The 16,071-nt window shown below is 40.8% G+C and overlaps 2 protein-coding genes across 5 annotated transcripts in view; both read right to left on the bottom strand.

The window, feature by feature from the left end:
- Positions 1–3,841, bottom strand: part of nbeab (neurobeachin b) — a gene marked incomplete in the record, with an annotated part of 186,689 nt that extends 182,848 nt beyond the window's left edge. The window contains 1 exon segment of the mRNA XM_035680189.1: positions 3,310–3,841. Coding sequence (XP_035536082.1) covers positions 3,310–3,582 — 273 coding nt within the window.
- Positions 3,842–6,498: 2,657 nt separating this feature from the next.
- stard13b (StAR-related lipid transfer (START) domain containing 13b) overlaps positions 6,499–16,071 on the bottom strand; it is a 60,192-nt gene continuing 50,619 nt past the window's right edge. For 3 of the 4 annotated variants that reach the window (XM_035680192.1, XM_035680191.1, XM_035680193.1), the window contains exons 3-14: positions 15,441–15,522; positions 13,404–13,467; positions 11,041–12,404; positions 10,765–10,935; positions 10,288–10,447; positions 9,855–10,053; positions 9,400–9,613; positions 8,866–8,980; positions 8,526–8,747; positions 8,139–8,356; positions 7,870–8,046; positions 6,518–7,718 (exon numbers count right to left, since the gene is read on the bottom strand). In XM_035680192.1, coding sequence (XP_035536085.1) covers positions 7,601–7,718; positions 7,870–8,046; positions 8,139–8,356; positions 8,526–8,747; positions 8,866–8,980; positions 9,400–9,613; positions 9,855–10,053; positions 10,288–10,447; positions 10,765–10,935; positions 11,041–12,404; positions 13,404–13,467; positions 15,441–15,522 — 3,104 coding nt within the window. In that variant the 3' untranslated portion in view covers positions 6,518–7,600. Of the gene's footprint in view, positions 7,719–7,869; positions 8,047–8,138; positions 8,357–8,525; positions 8,748–8,865; positions 8,981–9,399; positions 9,614–9,854; positions 10,054–10,287; positions 10,448–10,764; positions 10,936–11,040; positions 12,405–13,403; positions 13,468–15,440; positions 15,523–16,071 lie in introns of all 4 variants that reach the window. The other variant, XM_035680190.1, reaches the window with a different exon arrangement.

Genomic DNA, 16,071 nt, shown 5'->3' with positions numbered 1-16,071 from the left:
AATTTGTCAAACTAAATAAACGTCCATATCCAAAATCAAGATCACTGTGATTGTTTTCTGACTTCAATTACGTCTATTAAATCTACTTCACTCGAAATGTACTATAATAGAAGAAGGTGTCCGCCACTTTTAACACTGACCACTCAAGTATGTTTGATGCTATAATATATATAAATCCCCCCTCTGTACAGTTGTCATGAATGGGAAATTCAGTGATAGAAACCCAAACTGTTTTTTGTACCAGGCTGTAAACATGTTTATTTCTATTTTAAAGTTGGACATTGTAATATGGGGCCTTATGGAGATAGATCACGTTTTTGTTACTTCTGTGTTGGCCACTTGGTTGATACTGATAGCACATGAGACCTGTGTTACTCCCAAACGTCAGGATCAAGATGAAGATGTGTTGTGTTGGCTAATTTCATACGTCACACTATCTTCTTTTCACACCTCTTTCCATCATCCATCAGATCATACTTGACTTGCTGTTGACTTAACCACCTTCCACAAAGTCGAAATACTCACTCCTATTTTCAAATCTTGGACAGAGCAATGAGTCAAATCCACTTTGTTTCCAACATTATGGTTAGGAGACAAGGACTATGGTCTCGCTTAATACCAAATTTGATTAGGTGTATGACCTATATTTACGATCAGAGCTTGTGAGCAGCCTTAGCCTTATGTGAAGCTGACAAAAGCTGCTGATGGTTAGGACTTAAAAAACATAGAAAACAAGTGGGATGCCATAGGGAGCATCTTAGGGACAATAATTCGATCCGATGATCTAATAAGGAAAGACATAACTGGGCTGTCATACACACATCGTATTTCAACAAAGTAATTCTATTGTTGCTGACTACTTTAACAGACATTATCACACTATGATCATAATATTAAAATTAAATACCTTTTTTATAATATAGCATTTGGGTTTTTGTTATGTGTGTGTATGTAAACTGGCTGCTGTGTCAATCCAGAGATACACAGAAAATCAGTTCAGTGTCTCGACTTCTGCTCGTAATATATCTAGAAAGGCTTCAGATCATCATGAGCCTAAACAGGAATAATGCAGTGAATTAATTAGTTAATGTCATTCTCATGAGACATAAATATGTGGCATAGAGTGAAGAATTGGTACAGAGCTCACAGTTCTGGGGCACTGTAATTAAATGCTTTATCTTCTGAAGTTGTTTTGTGTCTAGCTCATTTCATAAATCTAATGACATGCCTGATGTCCCATCTCTAAGATCTAAGGTTGGTTTCTTTTGTATATAGATTCTCATTCTGGTAAAGAAGCAGAAATATCAAATCCCTTTTATCATCAAATTTCGCATCTTGGCAACAGAATAAGCCATTTCTTCTTGATATATGTTTAGACCAGGATCCTCTGCACACAATTTTCCCGAGATGCTCCTTGGAGATGGAGAAAAACATTATTATTTCATTACTCCACAAATTGGACCCCATGAGAAACAGTTAAGGATCCTTCCGGATCTTCAGCCCCTCTCTGCACTTCAAAAATAACCTGAACTTATAAGCATAAAAAAATCCTGTAGTCATGGCATCTTACAGGCAGAAGGCTTGTTTTTATGACAGCTTTCTGCACCCTCTTCCCTGGTCGGTATTATTCATGTTAATTTAGTGATGTAATTTAGATGGAGAGACAGATATGACATATTTGTGTTTGCAAACAACTCAAGTAGACTAAAAATGAACCTGATATCCTAAATAGCTAAGCACAGTAAAGCAGTAATATCATCTGTTAATTGAATCTGTCATTCAAAAGTTTGGAACATGTATGTGACTGACAGACGTTTGGATAGAGTCCACTGTTTACTTTGAAACAAACATGCACAGAGGAGCAAAAGGCCGATGTGACGACACTGCTCTGCATTCAATAAGTCAACAGAATAAAGCTAAATTGAGAAATTGATAAAACAACATCAGTGTACGGTGGAAATAAATATGCATTCTATTGTCTGGACAAAGAGTGTTGACAAAAATCAGTGTAGACCACAGCGGGTTTTTCCTTGAGCACATTTTCCGGGAAAATAGCAGTCTAAAGTGTAAGAGGGCAAGGTGTCAGACTGAGACTCCAGCCATCGCAGCACTACTCTCATGTCTGAACATGCCAAGGGCTACAATTTGCCCTGCTCCACAAAGTGGATTTCTGTTGCGCAGGAACAGGTTGTAATTAATCTCTAGTGTGCTAACAAGGAGAGGCGAACCTCTGCAAACAAGCTCTGCTGTAGCACACCTGCAGATGGTCAAAGCAAAGGTATTAAGTCTGTTCTGGGGTCTAATATCATGTTACACTAATGCCAAAGGAGGACACTGACTTCATTTGCTAATCCTGGTCTTGTCATGGGTTTAAATTTACAACCACCTTGTGCTGACAATAATTGTTTATCACTCTCCTCTCACTTTGCTGCAGCTGTAATAACAATAATCGTACAATGAGAATGATGAAAATTGACTCTTCAGGCCTGCATGTATTTAAAAGTGAAGTGGAGGAAAAAAAGCTAAAAAAAAAACAGAAAAATACTCTCTGGGTCAATATGAATCTGGGGAGAGGATGATCATCATCAAACTCCACTCACACTTGAGTAGAAGCAGCTCTAGGACACACTTCATCCTCTTCAACACGCTGCGGAGAAGCTGCACTAACCAAATTATCTCCAAACACTGACCGGATCCTGAACCCCCAAATTAGGGTGCTAGCAATTTTGAGCTCCCTGAAAACAGCTTACCAACAGCTATAGTCCCTAGCATGTTATGGGGACCCCCCAGCTCTGGGCCCCCTTAAATTCACCCCCCTCCTCTCACACACCCACAGCAGCATTAGAAACCCCCGCCTCTGTTCCCCTACATCACTCTACATCAAACACAAATGCCATTTGAAATACACTGTGCAGCAGCAGACTATGTAGAGCTCACATTGCACTTTAAGGCCAGCAGGTAAGTCTGTTTCATTTACAAGCAAACACAGTGAAGCTGGGACTTTGCTGAACTTGGAAACTTGAGAGGTGGTTTTTGTATCACTATCCCCTCATCCCCTCATCCCCTCATCCCTCAACCCACCTGGTCTGCGTGCCTGTGTGACTTGCACATATCCCGGGGCACTCACTCATAACAGTACTCCAAATCATTTAATCATCATCATCTTGCACCGTCTCGATGTTAGAAGCATGGTTCTGTTATGTGTCATTATATTCTGTTATTGTTGCCACTGAACAGCACTCCGGATTTTAGGATTAGGGAATAACGTCCAGTCATAGAGTGAGAGCAGGGGAAGAAAACATCACTTACCAAATTCAGCACCGTTTCAACAATATCCCGGTTGCTAACCTCTCCAACCTGGATCAGTCCGATGACAACAGCAAATTTCATTTTGATATTCCGGATTGGAACCGATGGATTCATAATCCCAGCCGGGAGGAGCACTGAGCCTGAGCCGGACATCATCACTGTCTCACCGGCGGCAGCGGAGACTGCGGCCGCGTGTTGCCGGTGACCTGGAGGAGGTTGTCGGTCCGAGAGCGACACCGAGCCCGGCATTGTCACCGGTCTCTCGCTTGTCATTTCCACCCAAACCGGGCGGCTTTAGATGTCACTTGTTCGCTTTTCCTCTTGTAATAAACTGGATCACTGCTCCGGGGCAGCAAAAAAGAAATAGAAGAGACAAACACTCGCGAAGCCCAACGAAAAAAAACAAACAAAAACAAAACACAAGAAATCACTCTCTGTCCGTAAAATCCACTCTCGAGAGTTCCGGTGAGGGAGTCCGGTGTGTTGTCGGTGCCACCCGGTTAACAGAGCTGACCGACCTGCGCTGTGTGCACAGAGATGTGTGTGTGTGCCGCTCTCTTGGATGCGCGTCTCCGTGTCTGCGCTGCTGTCACCGCCATGTTGCCGCCCCCTGCCTGCGGTTCCACTCAGCACGCCTGCGCTGACCGTTTTTTAAATAAAGTTAGTTAATTAAACTAAAGGTAGCTACTGCGGAAGAATTAAGCTTGATTCCAAAACAAAGCTGGCTGCCGGAAGTTACCTGACTTGTTTCCTGTCTGAATGCAAAAGAATATAGGCTCAGCCAATTATAGCCAATTTTGAAATTTGAAATTTTTAAAATAAAAGTAATAAAAATATAAAATCTTTCCAAATTGAAAAAAATGTTAACAGAGCTTATCTATGGTTGGTCATAGCAGGAACAGCACAGGTGTACCTAATAACATTACTGATGGCTTTGTTCCATGTAGTTCCAGTAGTGAGCTGGCACACATAAATTGAATAGTGATATTGGTGCTATGCTCAAGGTGTTTCCCTATAGATTTTTAAAGACACCTGCAACCCCCCTCAGAAGTTAAACGTTTACGCAGCGACTGGTTTACCAAAGTGTACAATTTTAGCCCAACTGTGAAAGGTTTCAAAGTGGTCATATATTTGGCAGTCCTGTGTTTATACTATTTGGCCATTTGTGTCTAATGGTTTAATGGATTACGTTCTCCAAAAAAAATATTCTCAAAAAAACAAAACACCATTATCCTTCACTCAGTAAGTTTTGTCAATTTGTCGCCATGATGGTCCACTGTTGTAGGTCTGAAAGCATACAACAATCATGCCATTTTGGAATTTAAGGACCAGTAGCCCGGTCTGAGTTGTATGAACATGTAAAAATGCATTACAGTGGCTATTATTTTAACGAAATGGTGTAATGGTTTGCTTTTATTAAAAGGGTACTAGTTAATTAAGAGACATAAAGAGCCACCCAGGCTATTTTCTTTTGTTTAAAACCAACCATGGAAGTATGAAATAAAAACATTTGACTTCTCCAATATCTCATATTGAAACAACAGTGGTCCTTGAGGGGGTTGTAGGGTGTCCCCAGCTAAAGGGAGAATAGAATATTTTAACTTTTATCACATTTTTTGGAAGTTTGCACAACAAGGAAAGAAATTGGGCTGACCCTTTTCATTGACTGTAATTTATAGTGATCCCAGTTTGATCACTAACTATGAAGACTTTATTATCTTCAAACCTGCAAATAAAAAACATACTCGGAGGTGATTCCTTAGAGAAAAATCCTATCAAAGTGAGGATCCTTGGTCTAATGTACATCTATTATGGTGGTCCTTGACATGAAAAATGTAGGAACCCAAACAGATCTACAGTAATAACAAATAACATAACAAAAAGCCACCAGATTCCAGTGGTTATATAAAAGTGACAGACACTGACAGCTTGGCAATCCTGTCCATCGTCCTGACTGACAGCCAGAAGCTGAGCTTGCATTTCATGACCTCATTAAGCTGATCTGTGTCAGCATGGCTTCAAAAGCGGTAGAAATAACATCAGGATTTATTTAGCTACCTATCAGGTATACTACTGTACAGAATGCAGAACAATTGGAATTCTGATTATTTAGCCTGCTCACCAATGAGTAAATGCAATATTATTTCCTCCTGTGATGTTGGTTATTTTTATTTCACTGTAGCCTCGTGTGCTATTATTTTCAGCATGCTTTATCTTTGGATTAGCAAATGACAACTTAATGTGCTGAGTTGAATAAGGCATTGTTTCTTTATAGCTATTGTGCCCTTAAGGTATTAGTCCTTTGTGTGTGTTTTTTTTTTTTTCATTTTGTTGTCCCAACATTACACTGTATCTAAAAATGTTCTTTTAATGTCAGTGGGAAATCACTACCATGAATTAAATCCCTCCCATCCTCCCATCCCCTCTATTATGCTTGCTGGTCCCCATTCCAATGAGAACCATAAAATCTTCTGTGCTGAATAGAGGTCAGTGGAGAGGGTTTGACATTGCCATGCAAACAGAGAATACATAGGGAACTGAATCAGACGAGCAGATCCACTCAGTGACTCAGTGACCTATGGCACTGCTCATGTAATGAACAGACAAATTTCCCCCACGGGATCAATAAAGTATTTCTGACTGATTCTGATCATTTCAGTAAGGTCTGCCACAGCAGCATCTCACTGTATTCTGTAGTGGTTTTAGTGAATGATCCTTTTATATACTGTCATCATGTCTAAGCTGCCACAACCTCAAGGTTTTAAATAGATACCAGATGGTCATCATTTTTCATGCCGTCAGCCAAACTGTATTTTAGTACATTACAAAATGGGCATAGATAGACCTTAAGAATTACTATAGAAGTTGCTTCATTATCACTGGCATGAACACTTCCCCATTAGATATTTTAGGAGTGGATATTCTTACCCTTACCTGTTGAAAATAAGTGAAAATACCAGTAAAAAGAGGGCACTTCAATAATGTTGTCTCAGGAGAACATACATGCTGCTGATGAGAAAGGGACATCTAGTGGACAACATACAATGCAATACAATTTTCTGTGTTCAGCACACATTTCCCCCTTTCCATACAATTTGTAAGGAAATGTCAGACAAAATTAATTTCACTTCTCATTGAATTTTAATTTCAAATCACTGTTATGTTTGCATTAACTGAGTTGAAAGCTCAAATTAGATGTCCTTGCAAGTCCATCATCCCATGTGGACTGCCTGCAGTCACATGTTTTCTTTGAATGGCCAGTAGAGGTCCTTCTAATCCCAGATCAGGGAGAAAGGTGTTTAGTGTCAGACCAAGTCAGTGCATATGAAAAGTATACATGCTTGTGGATTGCAGACATTTCAGCATTACTGGCACATTTTAATACTAATTGTCCATAACAGGTATTTAGACTCCTTCACAGGTCAGTAGATGTCCATTACTGAATCATTTCTTTCAATTTCTTGTTTCATCTTTTTGATGTGGCAGCAAGATTAGGAATCAGTGCATACAAATGTTTTATGATTTTGATAATTTTATTAAAAAATGATGTCTCTTGTACTTGACTGCACAATCCAGTACCCTTAAGCAGGTATGATCAAGTCAAACCTTAAGTCATTCTTTTCACAACCACTGGAGGTCAAAGTTGAATAAAATTACACCCATTCCAAAATGGCAATACTGAAGCAAAGTAAAACCAGCTTACAATTTTGTACCATGTGTATTACAGGAAGGTTGACACAGAAATAATCAATATATAGGATATTAACATATGTACTATGTATCCCTTCACATATTTACAATATATACATATTTGTTTGTATATTCACACACATATATACAGACACTTGAGTCTACATCATAATAATTATAGCTTTAAATCTGAAACCAATAACATATACATGCTTCCCAGAAGCGTTTAAGAGCTTGAATGTCCTAGACATTGTAGATTAAAGCAACAGTAATACAATATTATTAAAGATAATAATTATCATAATATACAGGTTTAGCAACATGAAGGTAAATAAAATCTTAATGCTAAGGACATTGGCAGGATGATTAATTTCCCATTGAGTAATTATGCTCAGCACCTATAAGATGTCCTCTTTTGTCATTGTGCAAGTACAGAGGAGCTCAAAATTACTTTCAGAGCATTTTTATTCTGGAAAAAAAAAACTGAATAAACTGTGCTTTAGTTCTGGGGTCCTGTCTATGCGTTGTGTCTGCCTGTTAGCAGTGACTCAAAGGCTCAATCTTGATTTCAAGGCTGAGCAGGCACAACTGGCAAAGAGTTTCAGATTTTGGTCTCTGGGCCGTCTGTGATTAGTGGCTGAAAGGAGTTGCGGATCCGGGCAGCTTCTGCGGCACAAAGGTGACCAAAGGCTTTGTTGTACCAATCTGGAGTCCTTCCCCTGAAATCAAAAGTATATTCACTATATTATAGCATTCAGGAACATACAAAGGAATAAGGAGACTATAAGGAACTTCAAATACAAATGTAGAAATGTATGTATTTTATATGTGGAAAAAAGAAACTTTCAATAAGATGACTGTGGGACTTACTTCAAATCCACTCTGCAGATGTGAGTTAGTCTGGACTTTCCTGAGCCACAGGGCTCTAACAGGTAGTTGGACTCCAGCACTATAGCTCGCACACCTCCAACAGGAGGACAATCCTCATGCTCTATAGACACAGAAACCAGGGAGCAGGCACCTTTGGCCAAGTCAGTCCTCCATGACCTTGAAGAAAGAGAAAGAGGTTAAGTACCCTGAAAGAAAATAAATGATGGCTACTTCCAAAACAAATTTTAGCTCCTTTTATCACCACTCACCTGAGAACTACAAAGTCCCTGCTGGGATGAGGGGGCATGCGGTTCAGGACATACTGAAACATTTCTGTCTGCTTGTCCAATGTCTCACACACTTTCCACTGCAGCAGGTCCACATCCCACAGGTGGCGCTCTCGCAGCACACGGTTCAATACTACAGATGGTGGTGCTTCCACCTCCACAGACACTCGCCAGCGTCTCAAAGGGTTCCCATCTCCTACCTGGATGGGACACACAGACAAAAACTTCATGTCAACATGTGGATGCAAGATCTATCTTTGCAGTCTTAAGCATTGTGTTATTTTTGAGTGACACTGGGATTATTTAGATGCACTATTATATAGAAAACAATAATGAAATAACTCTACAATTAAAAGGAAGAACACCAACCTTCTTATAGTAAAGCTCTGTGTTATCAGAGCTGCTGCAAGACACCCAGTATTTGGATTTTTCCCGGGCCTCTTTAAGCAGGTTCTGAAGTCTCCCCTCCATATGAGTTTGGTACGTTCCATCATCATCTTCCATCTGCTTGCACAGCTCGCCAACCGTTGGTGCATGCAAGTCAGCCTCCACGTATGAATTACGCGACTGAGTAACCATCTCATGAGGGATCTAATGGACGTATAAAAGCATGATGTAAGACTGACAGCAAATATACACAGAGGGAGGCCTGTGGATATTGCATCCAGGCTTGAAACTCTTGCGTCATCTCAAGTACAGGTTCTTGTACCTCAAAGAGACGGTTGCACTCTATGATCATATGAGCGAGGCCTTGTGTCGCAGCTAAGTTTTCATTCAGATCTTTCTGGTCTGGTCTGCCAGTGGCGTACTTCTTCTGCATTGCCCTGGGGATTATGGGGGGAGAAAACTTATTAGACCAGCTGAGTCCCCAGGTCAACGTCCCCCACCAAACACAGTATATAAACCCTTCCTCCGCTCTGCAGGCAGCCCCTTTGATCCCTTTAGCAACAATTTCAACATGGTAAATTAGAGAGCTTTACTTTGTTTGTACACAGCATGATCTCATAAAACACTGAGCTTTAAAAAAGAGTGCCATGTCCTTTTAAAACGGGCTCAGAAAGATACTCATCTACTGCACCCCTGAGGGCTTAGCAAACTCTGTAACCCATTTTATATCTGTCTTTATGAAGTCATGGGTGAAGATAAACATGCAGTAGTTAATAGAATGCATGCAAGTCTTGTTCATTAGTTTTTACAGAGTGGCAGGCAATTGTAACACTATAAGACACATGAAAAAATTTACCTTGGTGAGAGATTGTCTTTCTTGAGTATGTTGAGATGAAAAAGGGAAGGGGCCAGACACACAGCGATGTTCATGGGTGTCATCTGGTTCTCCTCCACAGAGGAAGTGACATCGCTGAGGAAACAGAGCAGTGTCTGCAGCACTTCTCGGTTTTCATCTGACATCAACATGATGGCTGCCTGGACAGCTTGCAACCTTTGGTCCTTCGGCACATCTGCACATGTATGAGAATTGATTTCGATTATTTGTGCTTTACAGATATAGTGATAGAGGAGAGAAAATCAATTATGAACTGTCATTTACTAGATTTAAGTTGCATCCTCACAGAGCCAAATGCTCTCTAGATTAGGTTCAGGTGCAATTTCACAATGTTCTCCTAATGAAAACAAAACCAAGTGAGACATTAAAACCTGAAATGAGACAAAAGACAAACAAAAAGATGTGTGTGTCCTTACACTGGTAGATATGGAGGAAGGTTTCCCCCAGCTTGCTGGTGAGCAGAGGCTCAGGTAAATCCCTGAAGAACTGCTTCACCATGTCAGCCACATCATAGGCAGACTGATCTTCATAGTTCACATTGTCTGGAGAACTCTCATTCATCTGCCTAAGAGCTTGAATTCGAGACTTCACCCCTGACTTACGAAAGAGGCCCACCTGGAAGCAAAACAGAAGTGTTGATGTTAACGTGACACCTAACAGCATTATATAACTATATTGTACAGTAGTTCCTCTCACTGTATTGTTATTATGCAACTATTGTGTTTGCCTTCAACCTGTGTCAGTCATTGTGCATTGAAACCTTGCACCACATTATACATATTAGACTGTTACATCACATGTGAAAATACATGTCACATGCAACCTGAGAGTACGTGTACTGTGGCTGACCTGGTCTAGACACTGGCTTCTCAGGTACCGCAGGGCTTGCTGCAGACCAAGGGGCAACGGTTGTCCAGAACGCTGCACATGCACTATGAGAGGCACTCCGAACACATTCTTATCCTTATAGTCTGGTACCTTCATTCTCTTCATAAACTTGGGCACAGACCTAGGAGATATGAACATAATATTAATATAATAGTATTGGAATAGCTCTACAATAGACTATGTTGTAGCAATACAAAACAAAATATTCAGTATATACAAAATAGTATTAATAGCATTAATAGTTTCTAAGCCATGGATTCTGGTTTCAGTGTTTCATTAAGGCCTGCTCATACTACATTGGACAAACACATAAATTAACACTAACAGAATAATTTGAGAAAAAAAAGGTTATTAATTCAAAGAATATATTAATAACATAAAGAAAATACCTAATTAGTCACACAACCCGTGGATCCTAGAAGTTAAAATGAGACTTACCAAGTCCAGCCATGCTTGTTAGACATGGAGTACTTCTCCATGATTGCGGTAAGTCGGAGCAGAGAAAACTTCTGCAACAAACTCAGCTGGCCCGCCGACTGGTTGGTAATCTGCAGAGATGCTACTGAGTGGCTTAGTCGATTAGATATCTGAAAGCTGGGCCATCGTAACCTAATGCCATCAAAGATTAAACAGAGAGGAAGAAAAAAGAGCATTTTTCTTTTTGTTCGTAGAAGAAGTGAATTTCAAATGTTTCAGTACTTCCTTGAATCTTACCGATTAGGTCTTGTGAGTGAAGCACCTACTCCTGAGTCCCTTCGCTCCCTGAGCCTTGTAGATTCTGTCTCAGCAAGTGATACTCTGTCTCTATCCCCATAACTAGGTGGGGTCTGGCTTTCTGTGACAGAATTTCCCTCAAAGTCCAATGTGATCTGACTAGAGGACTGACGAGCTACCATATCATCCCTCTCGCCGTCCACCTGTGCCAGCCCTTCTCCGACAGGCAACACATTCTTAGACCAGTGGTCCACTATCTGCTGTAGACCATTGACATGCAGTAAGATATCGTCCAGGTGAGGGAACAGGTCCTCTTTCTCCAGGTCTATCAGGTCTCCAGTGCTGGCGTACAGATGTGAGCCAGGAACATTATCGTACACACTGATACGGCTACCTCTGGAGCAGCACTGGGTGACGGGCCGGGGTTCCTTCCTGCACGAAATCAGTGGGGTGTCCAGGTGCATGCTGCCTGTGTGCCAGTTGATAGAGGCCCCATTGGTTGGGGATAGGCTCTCTATGGACAGTGCTTTGGGGAAGGTTCCTGGCTTGTGGTCTTTGGGAATGTGGACCACTAGGTCTTCATAGGAGCAGAATTCATTCCTGCGGTTTTCTTCTGCAACTTTATTCACTTGGGTGCCTGAGAAGATGTCTATGTCCTCCAAATACATGCCACTGCGCTTGTAGTCAGCCCGGTGAGGCTTGCGCTCTTTCAGGCTGGGTGTGCTGACAGCGCTGCCACTCGAATGGCTGCTGCCCTCACTACTGGACTGGGATGGAGGAACTTTGTTGGATTGCATTTCTGGAGCCCCGCCATCTCCATTTATGATCTCGACACACCGCAACGTCTTCAGGGCCTGGGCCTCTTGCTGAAGTACTGGAGAGCTGATGACCAACGTCTTCCGACCCCTTCCCAACGTTCCTCGGGAGCGCAGTGTCTCCATGCGCTTCAGGAAGTCTTTGGCCCGTATGCGGCTTGTCTTACCATGCTTATCTGGTAGCGAGCCGTAGTGAGCAATTTCTTTGGGGATGTGAGGCATTGTGAGAGAAGTAGAGTCTGGCATTGCTGCAGAATCCGAGCAGGTGCGGTTAGAGCAGTCAGAGTCCTCTGTGCTGAGGCCCCTATGGCCGCTGCCTCCGCTGCTCTCACTGTGCAAAGAGGACACCTCCGGCTCGCTGAGGTCCGTCAGAACACTCTCACTGCTGGTGGTGGTTCTCAGAGGCACGCCGTCCCTGGAGGGATGACCCTCTATGTGATTTCCCAACAGACAGTCAATGTCCTGTAACCTGGACCAACGCCGGCTGCTCCACTCAAAGGTCCATTTGTCACTGATAGCAAACAGGTCTTCTTCATCAGAGTCTTCACTCTGGGAAAAGACAGATTATGTAACATCAATTACTCTGGCATACATGATTTAATTTGGTATATTTAATCTTCTTTGTTTTTCTATTTAGGTCTCTCAAAAATGATTTTTCTTTAGATTAAATAACCATAAGTAAAATTAAATTAAAAGGCTCATGCATACACATACGGTACCATGCACCTCTACAGCCGTTGCATATGTTTTAAACTTTGCTTAATTAGCCTTTTTTACTCTTTGTGTTGTAGGTAGTAGAAATATTCACAATATCAGCTGGCTTGCAAGGTATATCATAACACATATCATCTGTGTCACAAAGAACAATTAGATAGGACATGCAGGAAATAGCTGGAGGATGTATCTGCTCAGAATTAATAACATTATACAATCAGGCAGCAGTGATATAACACCACCAGACAAATGATTCCATTGACTTGAAGACTTTTCCATAAATAGACCGAGGCAGGAAAAAAATCTTTAATATAAGCCAGCAGGCTACATTCCAAAGTGGGGACAGATAAAAAGCAATCACACTCAATAGGCATGAATCTAACAATTGTACAATCTCAAATATCATAGAATCTAGGTTAAAGGGATGAATCCAGATTATTTTTGTGTTGGTGCAGGAAGCATTTGCATAACTTAAAACAATCTTTGCAAGGAAATACCAATTCTTATGAAGGCATTGTCCTCTATCTCTTACACATTTCAAATGACAATTGTGATATTCACAGTTATATATGTGATATTCAAAGAGAAAGCAGCCCCGTCAGCTTAAGCTCTCCAATGAAAAACAGATTTTTTATCTGCTGAACCATCAGTGTTTTCAATTTTGTTTTGTTGTTTGTTTTGTTTTTGAAGTTTGGGGAGTGTGTTTTTCCAAAATGCATAGAGCGTAGTGTCACATTTGTCATAGCGTTGCACTTTTCATACAATAATTCACCATAAAAGACTGCAGAAGCATCATTCTGATGACAAAGCTCGTAATCTTGAGTCTATACTTACTTTCTTCTTCGGGAGGTTCACGTCAAGTTTCATAGAGGCACACTTGTTCAAGGTGTTGAGTCGCCTGAAAGAAAAAAATTGCCTGAGGATGAAAACTGTTCTGAGCAAACAAGAGAAAACACTAGAATAGTTTCCTAATGAGCACTCCAGAAATAAACCCCATTCTGTATGCTATTTAAGTGTTAACTGAATCAGCTTCTGGTCTGGATGTACAACCAGACCCAGAGGGAAATTCAGTTTGTCCGTGCCACAACTGCTAAACCTAATGAGCACCGGTAATTTTCGGTTGCTCTGTTCTCTTTCTCTCAGAATTGGATGTAAGTGTTTGTGGCTTGAAAGGTTGTGTGCAGTAGTTTGAAGAAGGTTGAATTTAAGGGAAACCAATGGATTAGATGCATTTCTGGTCTAATCACAGCTTGGTTCATTCAACATAGTCGTGTGTAGAATTAAATCTACCGATGCACCAGTGTTTGATGCCATTTTGCACTTGGCATGCTGCTTCCTAAAATTTGAGGGGTGGTTTCAGCTCTGTCTGACTTACATGTCGTTTGTAATATCCATTTTTCTCAAGAACAATATGAAAACTTTGCCTTTGAAATACTAATGCAAATGTCCTGAACTCAGTTTTCCAAAAATCTCTCAGAGAAGCATTGCAACATTTTTAATATTTTTAATCAACCACAAGTCTAAGCCTTGGAGCATGTGCTTAGTGATTAGAGGTTTTGTGGGTGTGCAAACTGGGATATATAAAGTAACAGCACTAAAAACTGTACATGAACCAACAATAGCAGGGGGAAAAGATGACGGCATGACAAAATACACACCAGCTCATTGTGCCTTGGCATTACACGAAAAGAAACTCATTTGTGGTCTGATAATTATAACCTTTAACAGCTCCACATATTTTTAACTGTCTTTTTTTTATTTATTTATTTTTTTTTTTTTACAGATTGACAGTATTGTTCTGTGACAGTAAATGTGCTCAGATGGAGGCTGTAACTATCCCCCAGTGCTGTACTTGATAGGGGTTAACCAAACAAAAAAGTTCTCATGATTGTTACTGTAGATAGTGGGACCCAACTGAAGAGAGGATTTCTAAGCTGGGGGGCCCTTTATTCCACAGGCCTAAAGAGCTTTGAATGTGGTTGCTAAAATAGGAGGCTGCTTAGCCAGGGATCAGGCAGAGCACTCACATACATGAAATCTCTATCAGTTTCAGTTCTATCAAAGCCACCCACAGTATGTAGGGTGGTGTTTATTTTTGCACACTAGACTGTAATTGCGTAACGGACAACAAAGCCATCCTTATGTTACCATAGAGATGCTGGGAAGTCATGGGCAAAATCACATTGGAGGTGGAACTGTTTCCAATTGTCTTCTATTTATCCCGTGGCTAGTTTGGAATTTAGATGAGTTGCTTTAGGGTTGTTTAGAGTCACAGTATATTGAGCTGTGCGAGGCAACCCTCATGCTCCTCCTGCTTCCCTCTCGGGATGGTTTCCATGGTTACTGTGGTAACTGAAGTGCTGTTTTCATCTTGGCTTGAAAAAAGTACACGAGTCGTCTTGCCCTACAAGGGAGTGATGTGGAGCCACCCGTTGTTGGCTTAGTGCACTTTTGTATTGTTAATACAGTCTGGCAAATCGGGAAAAAACACACATATCCAATATTTCTTACGGAGTTATGTCAGAGACGATTCCCGTAATGCTTTTGCAATTTATTAAATCAATATGTCAGTCTGACATTTCAGTCACAACAGAAGAAGGTCTGCATAGACTGATGATTTAATAAATTAAATAAATGTAACAGCAGCGTGTGGAAAATCTTCTTTTCTTCAAGAGGTTATTATTACCCAGGATAAGAAAATAAAAATTACATAATGTTATTCTTTTTAACGTCATGAGAGCGGAGATGTGTTTTCACAAGCTTTCTTACATAGCTTTGCTTTCTTAAGGCAAGGAAATTATTTGTAGCATTGACTTGGTTGACTCATGGATGAGCCACCGTCTTTACAGTGTCAATCAAACGTCTGGTTACCTGCACAGAGGTTCCACGAGATCTTTGTCGAGAAAGTCATGATCTCTTTTCACAGGAGTGATATCAATGGGGAACTGGGAATCTGAAGAAGAAAGCATAAAAATAGTTGAAATTAGATTTGATATTTCCATTCTTCTATAGACAGAGTTCATGGATGGGATAAATGAAAAGAAAGATCTGGAAACCACATTCTTTCCAGTAGTACAATGAAGGCTGGGAGACCATCAAACTTGTTTTGTGTGTGATGCTAATGAGAAGAGACAGAATTTGCCCAAATAACAGCGCTCAGGCTTGTGCAGGCATTACGTCTTGCTCTGGGTATGGGCCTCCTCTTACATAACTTAAGAGACTGAATCCAGACCCTCTGAATCTAACATTCCACCGCATTCATGAGAAGTCATTAACTTTTTATGAAAAGCAGAAGCAGCAGTGAACACTAAGACCTCAACAAGGCTCAGTCTGTTCTTTAAGGGGGCAGACATTCAGATATACTGTAGGCTTTGAAACATGATAATAATAAGAGATTTCATCATTTAATATCATTTCTAACACATGACGCCCATCATAGTGAAACTCCAGCAGCCATTATCAGTGCACATTGCCTGAGCTCTGTTGCGTCTATCTACAAACT

This window comes from Morone saxatilis, unplaced genomic scaffold (assembly GCF_004916995.1).
Source record: "Morone saxatilis isolate NCDOM2014 unplaced genomic scaffold, NCSU_SB_2.0 Contig8, whole genome shotgun sequence".
In the NCBI taxonomy this organism is placed as follows: Eukaryota; Metazoa; Chordata; class Actinopteri; family Moronidae; genus Morone; species Morone saxatilis.
Note: the sequence above shows the minus strand (reverse complement) of the source record. Positions and strands in the feature narration are given on the sequence as shown.